Genomic DNA, 23,132 nt, shown 5'->3' on the forward strand with positions numbered 1-23,132 from the left:
TTTTTGTCTATGATTTTACCATCTATCGCAGTTCTCCATGGACCTGTCTCACTGAGTGGCGTGTTCAGCAAGGTCTTGATTGTATTTACTCCTGGAACATCAACAGTGGCTTTCGCTTTCCTAATCACGAAACCGTCTGTTTTTGAATTTCTGGTGGTGCAAGTGGTTTTCCCCACCATCTCTACATCTTGGACCTGTTGCCCTTCTGTTTGTTGACACTATGAAATTCCTGGGTCTCATGATTGATAGGAAACACTCTTGGTCCTCCCATGTCTCTTACCTGGCAGCCCGCTGTACACAGTCCCTCAGTGTCCTCCATGTCCTCAATGGTACTTCCTGCGGTGCCGATCAAACCACCCTCCTGCATTTGTACTGGTCCCTTGTCCATTCGAAACACAACTATGGGTGCTTTGTTTATGCATCTGCTCGCCAATCCCTTTTACGCCATCTCAACAGTATCCACCATCATGACATCCATTTGGCCACAGATGCATTTTACACCAGCCCAGTTGATAGTCTGTATACTGAACTACCACTATCCTACTGCTGTGACTTTCTCCTCAGCAGGTATGCATGCCATTTGTCTGCCATGCATGGCCACCCTTCCCATGCCTCCTTCTTTGATGGCTCCTTAGATCATTAGTATGGGGCTTGTCCCTCTTCCCTGTTACCTACTAGCATCTGCTTTTGCTACTTGCTACAGTGGCTTAACTTCATGCTACCTTCAGTTTTCCTCGTGGGTGTGAACCCTTCACCACCTTGGGTTCGTGAAGCGGCCCATGTTAACCTTGGCCTTAATTCACTTCCTAAGGACACTATTCTAGCCTCACTCTGTCGCCTCTGTCAAGACCTTTGCAAGGAACTTAGCGATAGTACCTTTGTATATAGTGATGGCTCATGGACTGACCGTAGGGTCAGGTGTGCATTCATTATTGGCACCCGTGTCTTTTGATATCTGCTTCCAGCCCACTCCTCAGTATTTACAGCCAAGCTTTTTACCTTGTATCAGGCTGTGGAGTACATCCGGTGACACAGCCTTCCCGATTGTATCCTCTGTTCAGACTCACTCAGCACCCTCCTAAGTCTCTGTGCACTGTACACCGTCATCCCTTAGTGCAGCAGGTCGAGTAAATCTGTCATTTGCTCACTCTTCGTGGAGCCAATGTCATGTTTCTGTGGGTCCCTGATCATGTCGTTCTGCCAGGAAACGATGCCGCTGATGCTGCTGCCAAGGCTGCAGTCTTCTTACCTCAGCCCGTGAGCATCTCTATTCCCTCTGATGATCTCTGCATTGCTGTCTGTCAGGTGATGTCCCTTTGGCATTGCCAATGGTCCTCCCTTCACGGGAATAAGCTTTGGCTTTTTTTAAGCCTCTCCCGATGCCTTGGACGAGTCATTTTCTCAGATGGTGTGCGAGTGGAGGCTCACCGAACTTTGAATTCGTCTCGTGGTGTGGTCTATACTCGCTCCCTCGACGGATTGACTGACGAGGAGATTCAATCATTCCTCGCTGAGCAGGGCGTGACGGCTGTCCATAGGGTCATGAAAAAGGTCAACAATGACCTTGAACCGACCCAGACACTTTTCTTGACCTTTGATAGTGTTAAGCTGCCATCGCGCATCAAGGCGGGCTACGAGGTTATTTCTGTTCGCCCCTATGTCCCGACACCTGCGCGCTGCTACCAGTGTCAGCGTTTCAATCACACTCGACAGTCTTGTTCCAATGCGGCTAAATGTGTCACTTGTGGCAGGGATGCCCATGAGGGTGACTGTCCACCTCCGTCTCCTCATTGTGTGAACTGTCAGGGTAACCATGCCGCATCCTCCCGCGACTGTCCTGTCTATAAGGAAGAACGCTGTATCCAAGAAATTCGGGTCAAAGAGAAAGTGTCCACCTCGGCTGCTCGCAAGCTATTGGCTAGTAGGAAGCCCACGCTGCTCCCAGCGGGGAAATACAGTACTGTCCTCGCCTCTCCTCGGACTACCAGGGAGGTGGCAACCCAGACATGCGATCTGACCTTCAGCACCACGGTCGTCCGTTCGCCCAGTGCTAAGATCGCCCGGTCGACGTCTCCTCTTCCTCCCGTCACCCCTCAGACGCAAGCACCTTCATCAGCTTCTGCCAAGACGAAGACCCAGAAGTCAGATGCACGGGCCTTCAAGAAGGAACCGTCCCGTGCAGACTTCCTATGTACCTCGACCTCCCAGCCTTCGATTGGTACTTCCACCAAACGTCCTTCCAAGAAGGCGCATCGGAAGCACAGTTCTCCTTCTCCGCCACGGCGCATTTCTTCTCCTGCGCCACCCAGCGGTTGCCGCCCCAGGCCGTCATCCGTTTCGCCTGGCCGCACCGCTGGTCGCCGACCATATGGCCGTTCACCGGCGGAGGAAGCTCCCCCTCCCGGCCATCCTCCCGAGATGGCCGATGACCCTATAGACCCAATGGACGATGACTGTCCGCCTACTGATAGCGGCGGCAGTGCTCGCTCGAAGCCAGGCCCTCAGCGGCCTTCGAGGTGACCCCTTCTTTCGTCTTCCTTTTCTTCTTACGATGGCACTTATTCACTGGAATATTCGCAGCATTCGCTCCAACCGAGAGGACTTGACGTTGCTGCTCCGCTTGCACTGTCCGCTCGTCGTAGCCCTCCAGGAAACGAAGCTACGCCCATGCGATCAAATTGCATTGGCACACTACACCTCTGTGCGTTTTGACCTACCCCCTGTGGTAGGTATCCCGGCCCATGGAGGGGTTATGTTGCTGGTCCGGGATGATATTTACCACGATCCCATCACGTTGCACACCGGCCTGCAGGCAGTAGCCATCCGCATTACTCTCCCCAATTTTACATTTTCCATTTGTACCGTTTACACTCCATCGTCATCTGCCGTTACCAGGGCAGACATGATGCAACTTATTGCTCAGCTACCTGCACCATTTTTGTTAACTGGAGACTTCAATGCCCACCATCCCCTTTGGGGCTCTCCAGCATCCTGCCCGAGGGGCTCCCTGTTAGCAGACCTTTTCAACCAGCTCAATCTTGTCTGCCTCAATACTGGTGCCCCTACCTTTCTTTCGGACACATCTCACACCTATTCCCATTTAGACCTCTCTATATGTACTCCTCAACTTGCACGCCGGTTTGAGTGGTATGCACTTTCTGATACATATTCGAGTGACCACTTCCCGTGTGTTATCCATCTCCTGCAACATACCCCCTCTCTGTGCTCCTCTAGTTGGACCATCTCCAAGGCAGACTGGGGGCTCTTCTCTTCCAGGGCGACCTTTCAGGATCAAACCTTCACAAGCTGCGATCGTCAGGTCGCACACCTCACGGAAGTCATTCTCGCTGCTGCTGAATATTCCATCCCTCACCCTACTTCTTCTCCACGTCGCGTACCGGTCCCCTGGTGGACCGCAGCATGTAGAGGTGCTTTACGTGCTCGTCGACGTGCTTTACGCACCTTTAAACGCCACCCTACAGTGGCGAATTGTATCAATTATAAACGATTACGTGCTCAGTGTCGTCGTGTTATTAAAGACAGCAAGAAAGCCAGCTGGGCTGCTTTCACAAGCACCTTCAACAGTTTTACTCCTTCTTCTGTTGTCTGGGTTAGCCTGCGCCGGCTATCTGGCACTAAGGTCCACTCACCAGTTTCTGGCTTGACGGTCGCGAATGACGTCCTTGTGGCCCCTGAGGATGTCTCCAATGCCTTCAGCCGCTTTTTTGCCGAGGTTTCGAGCTCCGCTAATTACCACCCTGCCTTCCTCCCCCGCAAACAGGCAGAGGAGCCTAGCCCACCTAACTTCCGCTCCTCGAATCGTGAAAGATATAATGCCCCATTCACCATGCGGGAACTCGACAACGCACTAGGCCGATCACGGTCCTCCGCTCCAGGGCCTGATTCTGTTCATATTCAGATGCTGAAGAACCTTTCTCCTGCGGGTAAAGGTTTTCTTCTTCGTACTTACAATCGCATCTGGATTGAGGGACATGTTCCCGCATGCTGGCGCGAGTCTATTGTTGTCCCGCTTCCTAAGCCGGGGAAGGACAAGCACTTGCCTTCCAGTTATCGACCCATATCGCTTACCAGCTGTGTCTGTAAAGTGATGGAGCGAATGGTTAACTCTCGGTTGGTTTGGCTGCTCGAGTCTCGACGCCTACTTACCAATGTACAATGTGGATTTCGTAGGCGCCGCTCTGCTGTCGACCATCTGGTTACCTTGTCGACCTTCATTATGAATAACTTCTTGCGGAAGCGCCCGACCGCGGCTGTGTTCTTTGCTTTGGAGAAGGCTTACGACACCTGTTGGAGGGCGGGCATTCTCCACACCATGCATACATGGGGCCTTCGCGGTCGCCTCCCTCTTTTTATTCGTTCCTTTTTAATGGATCGACAGTTCAGGGTACGTGTGGGTTCTGTCCTGTCAGACACCTTTCACCAGGAGAATGGGGTGCCACAGGGCTCAGTTTTGAGCGTCACTCTCTTCGCCATGGCGATCAATCCAATAATGGATTGCCTCCCAGCTGATGTATCAGGCTCCCTTTTCATAGACGATTTTACCATCTATTGCAGCACACAGCGTACGTGTTTCCTGGAGCGCTGTCTTCAGCGTTCTCGTGACCGTCTTTACTCCTGGAGTGTCGCCAATGGCTTCCGGTTTTCTGCCGAGAAGACGGTCTGTATTAACTTCTGGCGCTACAAAGAGTTTCTCCCACCGTCCTTAAGACTCGGTCCCGTTGCTCTCCCATTCGTGGAGACAACAAAATTTTTAGGTCTTACATTTGACAGGAAACTTAGTTGGTCTCCGCATGTGTCATATTTGGCTGCCTGTTGTACCCGTTCTCTAAATGTCCTCCGTGTTCTCAGTGGTATGTCGTGGGGAGCGGATCGAACCGTCCTGCTTCGTCTATATCGGTCGATCGTCCGCTCCAAGCTGGATTATGGGAGCTTCGTATACTCCTCTGCACGGCCATCCATCTTACGCCGCCTCAACTCCATACAACATCGGGGTTTACGACTTGCGATCGGAGCGTTTGATACTAGTCCCGTCGAGAGTCTTCATGCTGACGCTGGTGAGTTGCCACTCACCTACCGGCGCGATATACTGCTTTGTCAGTATGCCTGTCGGCTACTGGCAATGCCCGACCACCCGTCTTATCGTTCCTTTTTTGATGACTCTCTTACAGTCAATACGGGTTGTATGTCTCTGCCCTACTACCCCCTGGAGTTCGCTTTCATCGCCTCCTTCAACACCTTAATTTTTCACTCCCTGCAACCTTTCGAGTGGGCGAGAGCCACACGCCACCTTGGCTCCAGGCTCAGGTTCGCGTCCACCTTGACCTCTGCTTGCTCCCGAAGGAGGTTACCCCCGGTTCAGTCTACCACTCCCGTTTTATCGAACTTCGTTCGAAGTTCATTAATATGACCTTCATTTATACAGATGGCTCTAAGACCAATGACGGGGTTGGGTGTTCCTTTATTGTCGGGGCACAAAGTTTCAAATACCGGCTCCATGGCCTTTGTTTGGTCTTCACAGCTGAGCTCTTTGCCCTCTACCAGGCTGTCCTTTACATCTGCCGCCACCGACATTCTGCATATGTCATCTGCTTCGATTCCCTGAGCGCTATCCAGAGCCTCAGTGATCCGTACCCGGTTCACCCTTTCGTGCACCGGATCCAACGCTCTCTTCAGCAGCTGGTGGACGTCGGTTCTCCGGTTAGCTTTATGTGGGTTCCTGGCCATGTCGGTATCCCTGGGAATGAAGCTGCAGATGCCGCGGCCAAGGCTGCGGTCCTCCAGCCTCGGACAGCATCTTGTTGTGTCCCTTCGTTCGATTGTAGCAGGGTCATTTGTCGTCCCCTTTTATCGCAGTGGCATGCCGATTGGGCTGCACTCACAGACAACAAACTTCGGGCCTTAAAACCTCTTCCCGTGGCTTGGATGTCCTCCTCAAGCCCTTCTCGGCGGGAGGAGGTCGTTTTGGCCCGGTTACGAATTGGCCACTGCCGGTTCAGCCATCGCCATCTGCTGACAGCTGCGCCGGTGCCGTTCTGCCCCTGTGGGCAATTGCTGACGGTCTGCCATATTTTAACGGTCTGTCCGGATTTTAACACCCTGCGTCTTGATCTTGGCCTGCCATGTACTGTAGAAGCCATTTTAGCAGATGACCCACGAGCAGCTGCTCGCGTTCTTCATTTTATCAATTTGACAACCCTCTCAAAGGACATTTGATTCTGCTGTTTTCCTTTTTTAATCGTATGCCTGTCAGTCTGTCTTTTATCGTGTTTTCCGTTTCGTTGCTGTTTTAAACGTGTGACTCACGGTGCATTCCTCACGTAGTCTGGGCGCTAATGACCGTTGAAGTTGTGCGCCCTAAAACCACAAAAAAGAAAAAAAAAAAAAAAATTTCTTAGATTGTCCATAATGTTCATCAAACCACTCGTGAACAATTGTGGTCTGGTGACCAGGCTACGGTTTTCTAGTCACCTAGGGTCCAACCAATTTGCTCACAAGCCCAGGGAGCCACTGCAGGCAATGTCATGCTGTTGGCAAAGGCACTCACATTGGTTGTCTGCTGCCATGGTCCATTAATACCAAATTTTGCTGCTCTGTCCTAACAGATATGTCTGCTGTACATTTCACATTGATTTATGTGGTTATTTCATGCAGTGTTGTTTGACTGCTAGCACCAACCGTACACAAATGTTGCTGCTCTCATTTGTTAAGTGAAGGTCAATGGGCATAGTGAGAGATAATGTAAGAAATTTGGTGTTTTCATCACACCCTTTACACCATATGTCTTGGAATATGTAATTCCCTAATGATTTCCAAAATGGAATGTCCTAAGCATCTAGCTCCAACTACCATTCCGCATTCAAAATCTGTTAATTCTCATTGTGGGGTCATAATCACTATGGAAACCTCTTCACATGAATCACCCGATAACAAATGACAACTCTGCCAAGCACCTTCAGTTTACGTGTTGTGTATGTGATAATACCACCATCTTTGCAAGTGAATATCACTGTTCCATGACTTTTATCACCTCACTATGTATGTTCTTCAATGAGTTACACAATAATTCAACTAAACATACTCAGAGGTGCCCACAACATAAACATATTTATCCTCTGACTGTAGGGACTGAAGGCTACAGTTAAATACATAGAAGTATAAAGTTGATAACTTCTAGACCACAAATATAACATTAACTCTTAGTGCTCAACCAATGGGGTAGCCTAGACTGCCATATTTGGTCATTTTATTATTTCTATGCACATACTTCAGAAAATGTAGTTTAATTGATGCACCACATTAATGAACTCCCCAAACCATTCTTTTTGCAGTGATGTGTTGAGCAAAAATATTATGACATATGATGTTGGCAGATAAAATGATTACCTCTTTTCCAAGTTAAAAGTGAACATTGCTTCATTATTGTGGGGAGGGGGTGAAGAATTTATGTTGATCCCACCAGTAAGATTTTGAGAAGCATGATGAATGATATACCGGGTGATCAAAAATTCAGTATAAATTTGAGAACTGAATAAATCAAGGAATAATGTAGATAGAGAGGTACAAATTGACACCCATGCTTGGAATGAAATAGGGTTTTATTAGAACCAAAAAAATACAAACGTTCAAAAAAAGTCCGACATATGGCACTTCATCTGATCAGAATAGCAATAATTAGCATAACAAAATAAGACAAAGCAAAGATGATGATCTTTACAGGAAATGGTCAATATGTCCACCATCATTCCTCAACAATAGCTGTAGTCTAGGAATAATGTTGTGAACAACATGTCCGGAGTTATGGTGGGGCATTGGCATCGGATGTTGTCTTTCAGCATCCCTAGAGATGTCAGTCAATCACGATGCACTTGAGACTTCAGGTAACCCCAAAGGCAATAATAGCATGGACTGAGATCTGGGGACCTGGGAGGCCAAGCATGACGAAAGTGGCGGCTGAGCACACAATCATCACCAAACGACGCGCGCAAGAGATCTTTCACACGTCTAGCAATACTTTTTTTTTTCTTGGTTCTAATAAAACCCCATGTCATTCCATGCATGTGTGTCAATTTTTACCTCTCTATCTACATTATTCTGTGGTTTATTAAGTTTTCAAATTTATACTGACTTTTTGATCACTTGGTACTTCAGACAGGGGAGAAGTAAACACTGGAACACTCTGGATTGCATCTTCAGATTAGACTAACCACTACTTTGGCCACAGATCCATTTACTAAGTCTGTGTTCATTTCTCTGGGTTCTTGTTTCAGCCATGGGATAATGAACTTTGTTAATGCTGATATTATAAGACTTCTGAAGGAATACAAATCCACAATTTAGTGAAAAACAGTTTTACTTCCTTGCAGGATATGTGTACATTGTTAAATGTCTGGTGTGGTGGCACTGAAGGTAGTTTATCTCCCATGGTCTAATTTAGACTCCAGTGACTTCTTTTCACACTATAGTGAAGTGCTTAAGAATTGTCTGCATAATGTCTCAGAAGAGAAATTTAAAGTGTTTGCCAAGTTACATTTTTCTTTATGTAACTAGATTTAATGGGACTACTGTGAATGGTATCTTTTTTAATAATGTGAATAAATATGATCTGCAATATCAATAAATGTAATGTAATTCATGGGCATATTTTAATTTTCAACATAACACTGAGAAACAGTGAATACTGACAAAATAAAGGATATATTGTACTTCAAAAATAAGATTTCAACTTTGCTTGTATGCAGGGTGAGATGACAAAGAGAAGCCAACCCCAAGTCTACCCAGAATGGGCAAATTTAGCGAGCTGTGGTGTTAGCTGAGATATAGCAGAGAATGTGGCGAATTTTTTGACTTAAGTAATTTTTAATGTTTATAGCTGCTGAATTATTACACTGACTTTAAGAAATGGAATTACATGTATTATTCACTTGCATTAGAAAGTGTGTTCAAAGGGTTTTTTAATGGGACAACACATGTTTAACTTAATCCAAATGTACACAAGATAACAGTACTGCAAACCATTTCCCCACCATTAGCAGTAGAACATTTGTCCTACTGTACCAAATGTAAGCAAACATGTAACTCTGGCACAGTTCATATTTTCATTAATACAGTTGTTTAACAAGTGCTCAGACTGCTGGACTGACAGCATTGTATGCTGAATTTCAAGGGACCTTATGGCAGCAATGGCCTGTGTTGCATAGCACATCATGTCTTCAGGATTTTTGGTTTTCCTTGTGGGCTTCGTAATTTAATTTTCATCACAGATAAAAGACCAGAAGCGTTAAGGTTGGCAAGATGTAGCCCATTTTATATTTCACAAATGATCACTCTAACAATTTCAAAGTTTTCTGTTAAGTGTATCTGTAATTACCTTTGTAGAATGGATAGTACATTTGTTGTGGTGGTACTAAATGGATTGCATTGTGGCCAGTGGGCTCTCTTTCCAGTAAGTGCAGCTACATATCTCTTATGAACTGCAGAGACTTGTAGTTACTTAGAACACTATCAATGAAACAGGTGCACAAGATACAATTCCTCAAAAGGCTGTAACACATATTGACAGACAAAGGTTGTTAATTCACTTCTCTTGGCGAGCATAGCTTTCAGCTGACCAATAGTGCATGATGTAAACAATAATTTGCTACTAACATTCATTTTAATTGGATTACTCTAGTGAAGTTGTCTTCTCCCTTGACAAATTTTGCCCCTCACCCACACTTATGCCATTATCAAACTGACAATTTCGCATTGCTTTTGATGAGTCCTGTCAACTGACTTCTTCTTGTAGTCAGGTTGTGCCAAATTTAATTCAGTCATCACTAGTAATCTGATCTAAAATTGCAATCTTCAGCTTTCTTCTATAGTAGCATATTTCAAGTGCTTCTCATCTCTCATCATCAATCACTATTATCATCCATTTTATTACTTATCTTCCATGTTTCACATCTGTAGAAGGCTACACATCAGAAAAGACTGCCTATCAGATAAGTGCTTATTCACTCTTAACAAAAGTTACTTTTTTGGAACTGTATTTTCATGCTATTGCAGGTCTGTATTTTATAGCCTTCCTATTTTGCCCATCATCAGTCAGTTTTCTATACAAACATCAAAACTCATCTTCTGCAATTAATGACTGTATATCTCTAATTCTGTCTGCATCTCATTATTTAATTTGACTTAATTTCATTGCCCTGCTTTCGATTTTGTAGATACTCATTGTATAAGCTCCTTTCAAGACAGTGTCAGTTCCGTTCAATTTTACTTTCAAGTCTTTTTCTGTCTTTGATAGGATTACAGTGTTATCCAGTGTGACAGTGTAGCCGATGGCAGTGGGATCACTTGTGGAAAAATTCCTGTAGTAGTTGGTGTGAGAGCTTCACCTTTTTTTAGACTGAAGTCAGTTGATAGGTATACCTACTTAAAGGAAATCCCACTAACTAAGGGCTCACCTTCAGAGGACATATTTCCAAGTAAAGGAATCTGATCTGACCAGATATTTGAATGTTGCGCAGGGGCAGTTGAATTGAGTGAAATTAAACTTCTAATTGTTGTTGTTTATAGGTCCCCTAACTCTGATTTGAGAGCATTTCTGCTCAAGCCAGAGAGGGTTCTTGATTCACTTTGCAGGAAGTACCAGAAATTAGTTATGTGTGGTGACTTCAATATAAATTTTGTATATGATGGTGCAAGTAAAAGGATGTTGGTAGATCTCCTAAATTCATATGGTATTGTGCAGACTGCCTTTTTTCCAGCTAGGCTTCAGGGGAACAGTAGCACAGCCATAGACAATATTTTTATTCATTCTTCATTACTAGATGGGCATTCTGTTAACAAAAGTGTGAATGGCCTTTCAGACCATGATGCACAAATTTTAACACTAAAAGGCTTTTGTACTCAAACGAATGTCACATATAATGACAAACTATGTAGGAAAGTTAATCCAATAGCAGTAGAGAGTTTTTTAAACCTTATCAAGGAACAAATGGCAGTATCTTTATGGTGTCGATAACATAGATGATAAATATAATGCTGTTCTTAACACATTTCTCATGCTCTTTGAGAGTTGCTTCCCATTAAAACATTCTGAACAAGGTACTAGCAGTCATAGGCAGCCTGGGTGGTTGACTAGTGGGATAAGGGATTATATCAAAATGTTAGAAGTATTCACAGTCAAGCTACAGTAGCCCATTACAAACAATATTTTAAGGTGCTTAAAAATGTTATTAGGAAGACAGAGTATATGGTATGCAAATAGAATAGCTGATTCACAGATAAAATTGTCAGTTGTGAAGGAAGTGTGTGGTCAGCAGCACAAGGTCGATGATACAAAGTCAGATCATTCTAAAAATATTTCTGTTATTGACAAATCAGATATATGTACAGCATTTAACAATAATTTTTGAAGCACTGCAGGTGAATTACATAAAAATTTAGTTTCTACGGGGAATCACATAACTTCCTTGGCGAATGCCTTTCTGAGATTAATGTCTGAAAATCTCCTCTGTGATACAGACAAGGGAGAGATTGAGTCAATAATTAAATCACTGAAGACTAAGGACTCTCATCGACATGGTGGAGTGCCTAACAGAATATTAAAGTACTGTGCTGCAAATGTTAGCCCTGTATTTAGCCATATTTGTAATTTTTCCTTTAGGAATGGTCAGTTTCCTGAACGATTAAAATACTCAGTAGTAAAGCCTCTTTGTAAAAAGGGTGAAAGGTATAATGTAGACAATATTAGATCTATTTATATGCCATTAGTGTTTGCTAAGGTTATTAAACAGGCTGTGTATGTAAGGATAATTGATCATTTTATATTGCACAATTTGCTATCAAATGTACAGTTCAGCTTTAGAAGTTGTTTAACAATTGAAAATGCTATATTCTCCTTTCTCTTTGAGGCACTGGATGGGTTAAACAAAAGGTTTTGAATGGTGGGCATATTTTTTGATTTAACGAAGGCATTTTATTCTGTTGTTCACAAAATATTGCTCCAGAAGTTGGACCATTATGGAATACAGGGAGTAGCTCACAATTGGTTCACCTCTTGCATGAGCAACAGACATCAAAAGGACATTATTCACAATGTTGAGAATGGCTGTGACATAGGGTCTGACTGGGGTACAGGTCAGGTGGGGGGTGCCCCTGAGATCAGTGTTGAGCCACTCCTGTTCCTTATTTATATAAATGATAAGCCCTCTAGTGTTATGGGTAACTCTGAAATATTTCTGTTTGCTGATGACACTAGCTTGGTAGTAAAAGATGTTGTGTTCAACATTGGCTTGGTTTCAAGTAGTGCAGTTCATGACATAAGTTCATGGCTTGTAGAAAATAAACAAATGCTAAATCACAATAAAACTCAGTTTTTAGCGTTTTTAACACACAATTCAACAAAACCTGATGTTTTAATTTCACAGAATGGGCTTATGATTAGTCAAACTGAACAGTTCAAATTTATAGGTGTTCAGATAGATAATAAACTGTTGTGGAAAACCCACGTTCAGGATCTTGTTCAAAGACTTAATGCTGCCATTTTTACTATTCGAAAGGTATCTGAAGTAAGTGATTGTTCAACACGAAAATTAGTGTTCTTTGCTTATTTTCATTTGCTTATGTCATATGGTATTATATTTTGGGGTAACACTTCAGATTCTATAAGCATATTTTTGGCTTAGAAACAGGCAGTTTGGGCAATAAGTGGTCTAAGTTCACAGACCTCTTGTCGACCCCTGTTCGTGAGTCAGGGTATTTTGACATTGGCCGTACTATCATTTCTTGTTAGCAGTATTAGCTTATTCGCAAGAATAAACAACTTTCACTCAGTTAATACTCGGCAGAAATGAAATCTGCATTTGGATCAGACTTCCTTCACTCATGTGGAGAAAGGTGTGCAGTATACTGCTGCATCCGTTTTCAGGAAGTTACCACTCAAGTTCAAAAATCTTAGCAGTGATCCACGCACTTTCAAATCAAAACTGGAGTTTCCTCATGGGTCACTCCTTCTATTCTGTTGAGGAGTTCCTTGAAAAAGTAAGCTGATTCCTATTGTATTGTTGATTGCGTTTACTTAAACTTATGGATTGACTTTTTTTCTTGGGTTCCTAACATCTTCATCTACATCCATACTCCGCAAGGCACCTGACGGTGTGTGGCGGAGGATACCTTGAGTACCTCTATCGGTTCTCCCTTCTATTCCAGTCTTGTATTGTTCGTGGAAAGAAGGATTGTCGGTATGCCTCTGTTATTACTTGTATGTTGTAATTTCATGTAATGACATATTCCATGACCTTGGAGATTTGCTCCTATGGAACCTGATGTGTAAATAAATAAATAAAATCGACAAACTGTAGTTTTTATTTCTTCTCCCTGAACTTTAATTCACGTACTAAATTTTTCCTTGGTTTCTTTTACTGCTTGCTCAATGTTCAGGTATAAAAACATGGGGATAGGCTACAACTTGATCACACTTACTTCTCAGCTACTGTCTTCCTTTCATGTCCTTTAACGCTTAGAACACCAAAATGGTTTCTGAACAAGTTGCAAATAAATTTTGTTCCCTGTGTTTTTTCTGTGCTACCTTCAAAATTTCAAAGAGTGTGTTCCAGTCAGCATTGTCAAAAGCTCAGCTTACATCTAAATGCCCTATAAACAGAGGCTAGCCTTTCTTACCTGCTGAGTTAAGTTGTGAGGTCAGTATTTCTTCATGTGTTCCTACATTTCTCCAGAAACCAAAATTAATGTTGCCAGAGTTGGCTTCTGTCAGTCACTTCATTTGTGTGTAAGTCATTCATGACAGTATTTTGCAATAACGACTTCTTAAACTGATGGTTCAGGATATTCACACGTCAGCTCCTGCTTTCTTTTGACCTGGAATAATCACGTTCTTATTAAATTCTGAGAATATATTTTTTTTTTCATATATGTTACATGCTAAATAGTTTTTTCCTCATGAATGAATAAATAAAAACACTGAGCTTATACTTTAAGAGAAGTGTGTGATCTTGAGTCATGTTTTAATTTGGTGCATGCCATTAGTGTATTCTCCTCATCCTCTTAAAGAAAAGCACTTTATACAATAATTCATATGAGAGATTCCTAATGTTGTGAATTTAGCGTGTGCATGTACTGCATGTTGAACAATAGTAATGAATCTCTTACATTATTTCTTTGTTACAGATGTTCAGCAATCCCGAATTGAATCCTCTGGGAGTTAAGATGGAGGAGGTAAGCTACTGCTATGTCTTAAGGTCTGTTAAGTCTTTCTTTTCTCAGGATATATCTCTTGTCTAAATTCTGTGTGCACTTGGTGGAGCCTCAAATTCCAGAGGAGGAGGGTGTAGTATTCACAAGGAGAAACACATTCAGCTTTAGGTGCTGCATTTTTTATACAGCAGGTGGATACTTGAGGAAACACACAATTCATACTGCTAATCCATTGTTAGTTGTGAGGCATGGGAATGTCAAATAGATTACAGATGAATGGGTAGTTTTATTGTACATGATTTCTGCAGGGGAAATAGAACTCCTTGCTTTTTGGAACCATAAACCCAACTTCTGAACTTATGTACTCGCCATTGTTGTTTGTATTGGAAAATGTTCAGACGTCTTTGAAACGAAAGAAAGTCTCAACTCCCCTACTTGGCAGATTATAGGACAACATGACTGAGAAGTAAATGTACTTCTTCATCTCTGCTTTTGCACAAATTTATGATACATGCAGGGCTTGGCCAGAAATGAGAATGACAGAAGTGGGAACTCCAGATGTCCAAGCATGTAGAAGGAATAGTAATTTGGTGCAGGTCGGGTAAGGCATGGGCCATTTATATTAGTATAGTTTATAGGGAGTGGTTGGCACAGTGAAAAGAATACAAAACAGTAATCTGAAGGTTTTATGTAAATTGAAGGTCAAGGGGGGTGGAAATGAAAGGAAAGGGGAGGGATAATTGCTGTCAGCTACATTGGGACATTATGCAGAATCGGTGGTGACAAGTGAAAGTATGTACCAGACTGTGATTCGAACATGGGATTTCCTACTCACAGGGCAGGTGCGATAAACACTGCACCATCTGGGGGCACAGTGTTACCACAACTGCATGGACTATCTTGGCTCGCCTCACAGCCGATCCACACTCACATCGAGTGCCACCTATCCTCAGCCCCTGTCCCATTTCCTCCATATTTACTCATCTGAGATTCCCACAGGAGGTAGGACATACTTGTGCATCCACATTGAAGTAGCTGGATTCATTGCCTAGCTAGGCCTATAAAATTATATGAAAGTGTGGTGTCTGCTCTTTTGGACATGGACAGGAGCTGTGGGTAGGTGGTGCTAGATGAGAGTGTGGATCAGCTGTGAGGCAAACCAAGATAATCCATGCAGTTGTGATAACACTGTGTCCTGGATGTTGCAGTGGTTATTGAACCTGCCTAGTAAGCATGAGATCCAGGTACACATGTTCACTCCGTAATGTCCCAATGCAGCCGATAGCTGTGATCAATTCCCTTTCCTTCCCTTTATACCCTCTCCACCTTTAATTTACATATAATTTATAAGAGGTGCAGATTCTGTGTCATGTCTGTTGTTTCGGACATGTCAAAAATGGTAGACAACCAACATTCATGTCGTCTGAAGGTTGTTAGGTCAAGCCCCTATGTGGATGATTCTTTTAATCTTCTAACAATATTGTGAAAGTTGCTACTCATCATATAGCAAGATGCTGAGTCACAGATAGGAACAACAAAAAGACTGTCACAAATATAGCTTTCGTCCAGTAAGGCCTTTCTCAGAATTAAATGACAATCATACACATATATACTTGTGCAAATGCAACTCACACACACATGACTGCAGTGTCAGGCAACTGAGGTCACACTGTGAGTAGCAGCACCAGTGCATGATGGGAATGGTGACTGGGTGTGGGTGAGGAGGAGGTTGGTGCGGGGAAGGGGAGGAATAGTGGGCTAAGGATGGCGGAGGTAGAGGGTGACATCCTGTTGGGGAGCACACAGGATTGAGGTGGAAAGAGGGTAGGGCAGCCATGTGCAGTTGGGAGGTTAGATGAAGGGCAGTGGAGAGATCGGGAGGGGGAATGCAGAAAAGAGGAAAAGTAAAATGATGGTGTGATGGAGAAATGAGGGCTGTGTAATGCTGGAATGGGAACAGAGAATGGACTGGATGGGAGAGGACAATGACTTACTAAGGTTGAGCCCAGGATGTTATGGGAACATAGGAGATATTACAGGGAAAGTTCCCACCTGTGCAATTCAGAAAAACTGGTATTGGTGGGAAGGATCCATATGGCACAGGCTGTGAAGCAGTCATTGAAATAAAGTATGTCCTGTTTGGCAGCACGCTCAGGAACAGGGTGGCCCATTTGTTTGTTGGCCACAGTTTATTCGGTGGTCATTCATGTGGACAGACAGCTTGCTGGTTGTCATGCCCACATAGAATACAAGACAGTGGTTGCACCTTAGCTTGTAGACTGCTTGACTTGTTTCACAGGTAGCCCTGCCGTTAATGGGATAGGTGATATTTGTGACTGGACTGGAGGTAGGTGGTGGTGGGAGGATGCATAGGACAGGTCTTACATCTATGTCTATTACAGGGGTATGAGCCATGAGGTTAAGGGGTTAGAAGAAGAGGTTGTGTAGGGATGGATGAGTATATTGTGTAGGTTTGGTGGATGGTGGAATACCACAGGGATGGATGAATATATTGTGTTGGTTTGGTGGATGGCAGAATACCCATGGCATTCTGGCCAAATTTCTCTTAAACAGTGGGAAGTAAGAAGGTGCTTAAAACATCAGTGTACGCCTGGTCTGCGATAGTACCATGGAAAACAACATGGGCTTCAAGCCCCTCCGTGAAAAACGCGACCACGCCATATCACCACCGCCTCCGAATTTTACTGTTGGCACTACACGTGCTATCAGATGATGTTCACTGGCTATTCACCATACCCACACCCTGCCATCAAATTGCCACATTGTGTACTGTGATTTGTTAATCCACAAAATGTTTTTCCACTGTTCAGTCATCGAATGTTTACACTCCTTACATCAAGTGAGGCATTGTTTGGTATTTACTGGTGTGATGTGTGGCTTATGAGCAGCCGCTTGACCATGCAATCCAAGTTTTCTCACCTCCTGCCTAATTATCACAGTACTTACAGTGGATCCTGATGCAGTTTGGTATTCCTGTCTGATTATATAGATAGGTGTCTGTCTATTATACATTACGAACCTCTTCTACTATCGGAGGTATCTGTCAGTCAACAGATGATGTTGGCCTGTACACTTTTGTGCTGTAAGTGTCCCTTCACATTTCCACTTCACTATCACATTGGAAACAGTGGAACTAGGGATGTTTAGGAGTTTTGAAATGTTGTGTACAGACGTACGACACAAGTGACACCCAATCGTCTAGCCACATTCAAAGTATGCGAGTTCTGCGGAGAGCCCCATTCTGCTCTCTGATGATTTATAATGTTTACTGAAGTTGCTGATATGGAGTACGTGGCAGTAGATGGCACCACAATGCACCTAATATGAAAAATATATGTTTTTGGGGATGTCTCTATACTTTTGATCAGATAGTGTGCTGCCTTACCCTCTTTCCACCTCAGTGCTGTATGCTCCCCAACAGCACATCACTGTCTGCCACCACTATGCTACTATCCCTCTCCCTCACTACCCCAGCCACCTCCTTACCCCCGCCCAGTTGCCGCTCACTTCATGATGCACATGTGCTGCTGCTTGCAGTGTGGCCTCAGTTGGCTGAGACTCCAGTCATGTGTGTAGGAGTTATCTTGGTACGAGTGTGTATGTGTGTGTTTGTTGTCTAATTTTGATAAAGGCCTCACTGGCTGAAAGCTATATTTGTGACAGTCTTTTTGTTTCTCCTAGATGCGACTCAGCATCTCTGCTATATGGTGCACAGCAACTGCTCTTTTCATCATATTGTTCCATTCTGTCCTGGATTTTCCATTGTTTGATCTTTTAATCTTTTTATTTTCAATTTTTATAGTACACTGCAAATAAACTGAAATAATGTGCAGTGTATTAGTGTACTGTATTTATTAATATTTCATAAAAGACAAGAAAAAGAGAGGCAGAGGAAAATTTGAGAGTGCAAATAAATTTAGAAGAACGGATTGTACTTAGTGTCCACAAGGACTTCGTATATAACGTTGGCTTGTAATTAAAGTGTAGAGAACTTATTCAGTTCCATTGTGAGACCAATTTCTACAGGAAGGGAACAGAAGTCAGACCTTGCACAATGTCTGAAATGAAGAGTTTCATCGACCTTCTTATATACACTTCAGTATTCAAATTGATTAACTAAAACATATGTTCTCTCTTTTGTATTGATGGGACAGTCCGTGCTGTTTTCCGTATCACTATATCATCAGCAATATTTGCTGTAATTCGCAACTGCCTGAGATTTGACAACCCTGATGACATGGAGTTATGTAAGGTTTCTGATCCAGCAGCTGCTATAACAAACATTGTACATAAATTCAATGAAAATTTGCAGCGATCCTATATTTTTGGGGTTAATGCTACAGTTGATGAAATGCTAATCGGTTTCAAAGGACACTGTAAATTCAAAATGTATATTCCATCTAAACCAGCGAAGTATGGCCTGAAGCTTCAATGCCTAGCCGACTCCAGGACTAACTACACGTTCAACACCTATCTCTACTGTGGAAAAGGTAATATTTCATAAAAGACAAGAAAAAGAGAGGCAGAGGAAAATTTGAGAGTGCAAATAAATTTAGAAGAACGGATTGTACTTTCCCCAGACGAGAAGAAATACGCCATTATCACTCAGGCTGTCCTCAGATTGTGCAAGCCAATAGCACATGCTAACCAAAACAACACTGCTGATAACTGGTATGTGTCAATCGAACTTGCAGATGTGCTACAGAAAAATTATTTGACCACAGTGGGAACAATGCGGAAGAACCAAAAGGAAATTCCTGCATCTTTCTTGCCTTCCTGTAGACGTGAAGTTGGAACAATGCTGTATGGATTTACCAAACACATCACGCTCATTTTGCATGTACCTAAGAAAGGAAGAGCAGTAATTCTTATATCAACAATGCATCACTCCATAGAAGATGACGTGGAAAGTAAAAAACCTGTAATAATAGCCCACTATAAAAACACAAAGGGTGCTGTTGATACTGTAGACGAAAAGTGTGCCAAATATTGTTAAAGTCGTTGCACGCAACATTGGACCATGGCCGTGGTTTTCCATATTCTTGACATGAGTGTTGTCAGTGCATATATTGTTCATCAGTCATTCAAGGAAAGAACTGTGCTTACCAGGATGAACTTGATGAAAGCTCTATCGAAAGAACTGATCGAACATTCACTGCACGAAAGGATAGTGAATAAATGCCTCCCACCAGAATTGAGATTTTCTATCGTTAGAGTTCTAAGAACTGAAGTACATCTCCATGAAGAGCTGGAAAAGGAGGGCAAACTACCTAGGGATGGAAGGAAGCCATGTCGCATTTGTCCACCAAAAAAGAAGAGAAAGACAAGTTACTTGTGTCGCAAGTGCAAGGTCCCAAATTGTTTGGAATGCTCTTGTAAGGTGTGTCCGCAGTGCGTGTAAGGTGGTGCGTAATGTGGCCACTTTCAGTAGTGCAGATTTTTTCTGTTTCATTTGCTGTCAAGAATACTCATTAAATTTAACACCGGTGGTACTTGATCAACATTAACCTGCAACAACCAAGTTTCAAGTAAAGAACTACACTTAGATATTTGGATATTTGTCCATCACTGTAAATTTCAATGAGAATTTAGAGTGCAATATGAATAGGTCTTTTTCACAGCACCGAAACAATATTTTGTTCATAAGTTACCATTTACGTATAATTGAAGAATAAATATGTAGTACTAAATTCAAAAAGTAGGACTAGATAGGTGATATTTACATATTTTCCCCACCTTCTGAATGCAGTCCACGGGACTGCATGACTGTAGTTGCGTGAGAAGTACTCACGACTGTGATTAGGGGTTAAGAGCATCTGCTACAGGGTGAAAGGTACTCTAGTGAATACCAGAAGGACTTGTGGCAAAAAAGCTAAGGCCTAATACCCTGAGGTATGCACTGGATATACAGTACGGTGGTTAGACTTAGAATCTCCAATGGGGCCATAGTGTCATGGGAGAAGGTAGAACAGCAAGTTGCAGCTAAGAAGCTTGCTAAGGTGCAGAGACTGGCCTGCTTCGCAATAACAGGCAGAATTAGTAGCACGCCAACTGTTGTGATTGAAGCCGTGCTGGACATGCCTCCATTACACCTTTGGGTGTGAGTTTAATCTCTTGGCTGTTCAAGCCCAGGATTACAGAGCTTCTTTTAAAACACGGCTTTGACATCATTAACTTGCCATGTTTTTGCTTATCGTTCTTGGACCAGTATTCTATGTGCTGTCCTCCAAGCCAGTTCTGTAGTTCTAGTTTGATCATAGCCTTGGTGATTGTCAGGACAGGTTCCGGTTTAATGAATGGAGTCTCTGCCCCCAATTTGTCGGCTTGTTCATTGCCACCGATCCCTGAGTGGCCAAGGACCAATATTGGTTTTACCCAATTGGAATACCGAGGCCAGTTGTCCTAGAGAGATGATGCCCTCCAGTCTTCGCTGAATTCCATATACCATGGCCCCAGCATCTTGGTCTGATTTCGACCAATCAGTGAACCAGACAATGTCCCCAGTATGGTGTCAAACTGTTTTTTCTTACTGTTCCCAACTTCAAATTATTATATTGTAAAGCTTGTTGAAGCAGTTGGGAGTTATTATGTAGTCGGCCGGCAGTTCCCCAGCCATTCCTATATTTGCCTCACTCACTATATTAGTGTGTGGGTCTGGATATCTCAATGAGATCCAGTTTTTACCAGTTTTGAGTCTGTATGCACCAGCTGCTTCACAAAGGTTTAGTGGAGGCATGTCCAGCATGGCTTCCACCCCAGTGGTTGGTGCGCTACTAATTCTGCCTCTTGTGGTGAAGCAGGCCAGGCTCAGCACCTTAGCAAGCTTCTTAGCTGCAACCTGCTGTTCTACCTTCTTCCAGGACACTACGGCCTTATAGGAGATCCTAAGTCTAACCACTGTGCTGTATATCCACGGCCTTATAGGAGATCCTAAGTCTAACCACTGTGCTGTATATCCAGTGCATACCTCAGGGTCTTAGGCCATAGTTTTTTGCCAAAAGTCCTTCTGGTACTCACTAGAGTACCTTTCGCCCTGGAGCAGATGCTCTTAATGTGAGGGGTCCATATTAGTTTCTCATCTAAGGGTACCCCCTAGATTTTTCACTATCCCCTTTCATCGAAAAGCTTTAGATTCCAACTTCAGTGTTGAATATGCTTTTTCATGATTGATACCACAACAGTCTTCATAGGATTAACCCTTAGGTTCTATTTAATGCACTGGTCTTGCACAATGTTCAGTGCACCTTGTGCCATATTCCTAACTGTGTCAGTAAATTTGCCAAGTATTACTGTGACAAGGTCATGTGTGTATCCTTCACAAAATCATTGCCTGGAATCTAGTTTCTCAATGTGTTTGTTCACCACTAGATTCCACAATGAAGTGGACAAAACTCCTCCTTGTGGAGAATCTCTAGTGGTGTTAATTACCATCTTTTCATTCATCACGGTGGCTTCTATCCTCCTCCTACTAAGCATGGCCTTAGTCCACCTACATATAGTGGTCACTAGGTCATGCATCTCTGCTGCCCTAACCATGGAATGAACAGTTGTCTTACAAAAAGTTCCCTCAATGTCCAGGAAGATGGAGTGGGCTCTTTCTTGAAAGCAAAGGGCTTTTTCCACCCTCACAACAAATTGTCAGAAAGCTTTCTCTGGTGGTTTACCTGGTTGATGTGTGTGTTGGTTTGAATGTAGATGAGCCATAGTTAGCCTCCTCTCCCTAACATGTACATTAACCAGACTGATTGATCTCATATCCTTGGGCCTGGTGTGATCAGTTTTCCCTGGCTTTAGAATAAAGACAACTGTCACTGCCCTCCAGGCGTTGCGAATGACTCCCGCTGCTAGGCTAACCCTGAATAACCTGCACAGCGCTCTTACAAGATTCTCTCCTGCTTGTTTCAAGAGAGCTGGAAAGATGCCATCGGGGCCAGGTGACTGGACCAGTTAGAATGTTCCCACTGCCCATTGGATTTTACTGAAATCGACACACGCCTTGGCCGGTCACAGTCCTCTCTTTGAGTGGCTGAGAACCATTGTTTTCAGGGGTCACATTCTGGCCTATGTTATCCGCCAGAGCATATTGAGGAAAATGAATTTTGAGGAGCAGTTCCAGTGTCTCACATGATGTGTTTGTATTTTCCCCATCCTCCTTCCTCAACGTACGTTCTGGATTAGTTCGTACCCTAGTGAGAAGTTTGTGAAGCCTGGCTTGAATTCAGCACCTCCCCATGCTTGTCACTGTAAAACCTTATGAAATATTCTAAGATAAATATTGCATTAAATATTGGTGAAAACATAATAAACTGCCATCATGACACTGTTAAAATAAGTAAACACGAAGGAATGTTTGTATACAAACGAAATGCATCTTATCAGGTTAGATCATAATTTCCTGCTTATTTACATGGTGCTTTATGCTACTATGTAGCACATACGAAGTTTGAGTTACAACCAATTGAACTGAACATATCTTGATCACACTGCATAACAGTTAATTTTTCAAAAACGTGCCAACACATACTGACCAAGGATAAAGGTAAGGATGTAGTGTAAAATATACTGTCTTTTGGCATATAGAATTGTGGAGTTTATTTAGCTCTCATCAAATTAATTGAGTAGTTTTAGTCAAATTTTAGATACCCTGGATACAGTTGAGTTCCAGATTAACTGTACAGTTTGATGTGTGGTTTGTGCTTGTGGCAGTTTTGGCTTACCAGTAGTAAAAGTCAGCGGTATTATAATCAGTGTTTATAAAAATTAATTAATGAAAAACTATACAGTGCTATATTTAACTCCTGAAGTTCAGATGCACAGTTTGATATAATACCGTTGAATTCAGTTTTAGTGTTTTTCTATATAATACTTGTGAATAATGTTCTATAGCTGGA

General features: G+C 43.0%; 1 protein-coding gene across 1 annotated transcript in view; it reads left to right on the plus strand.

Moving 5' to 3' along the window:
- Positions 1–23,132, plus strand: part of LOC126427160 (zinc finger protein 26-like) — an 87,598-nt gene that overhangs the window by 13,337 nt on the left and 51,129 nt on the right. Inside the window, exon 2 of the mRNA XM_050089385.1 lies at positions 14,194–14,241. Within this exon, the coding sequence (XP_049945342.1) occupies positions 14,194–14,241 (48 nt within the window). The remainder of the gene's footprint in view (positions 1–14,193; positions 14,242–23,132) is intronic.

Source organism: Schistocerca serialis, chromosome 11, assembly GCF_023864345.2.
Source record: "Schistocerca serialis cubense isolate TAMUIC-IGC-003099 chromosome 11, iqSchSeri2.2, whole genome shotgun sequence".
Lineage (NCBI taxonomy): Eukaryota > Metazoa > Arthropoda > Insecta > Orthoptera > Acrididae > Schistocerca > Schistocerca serialis.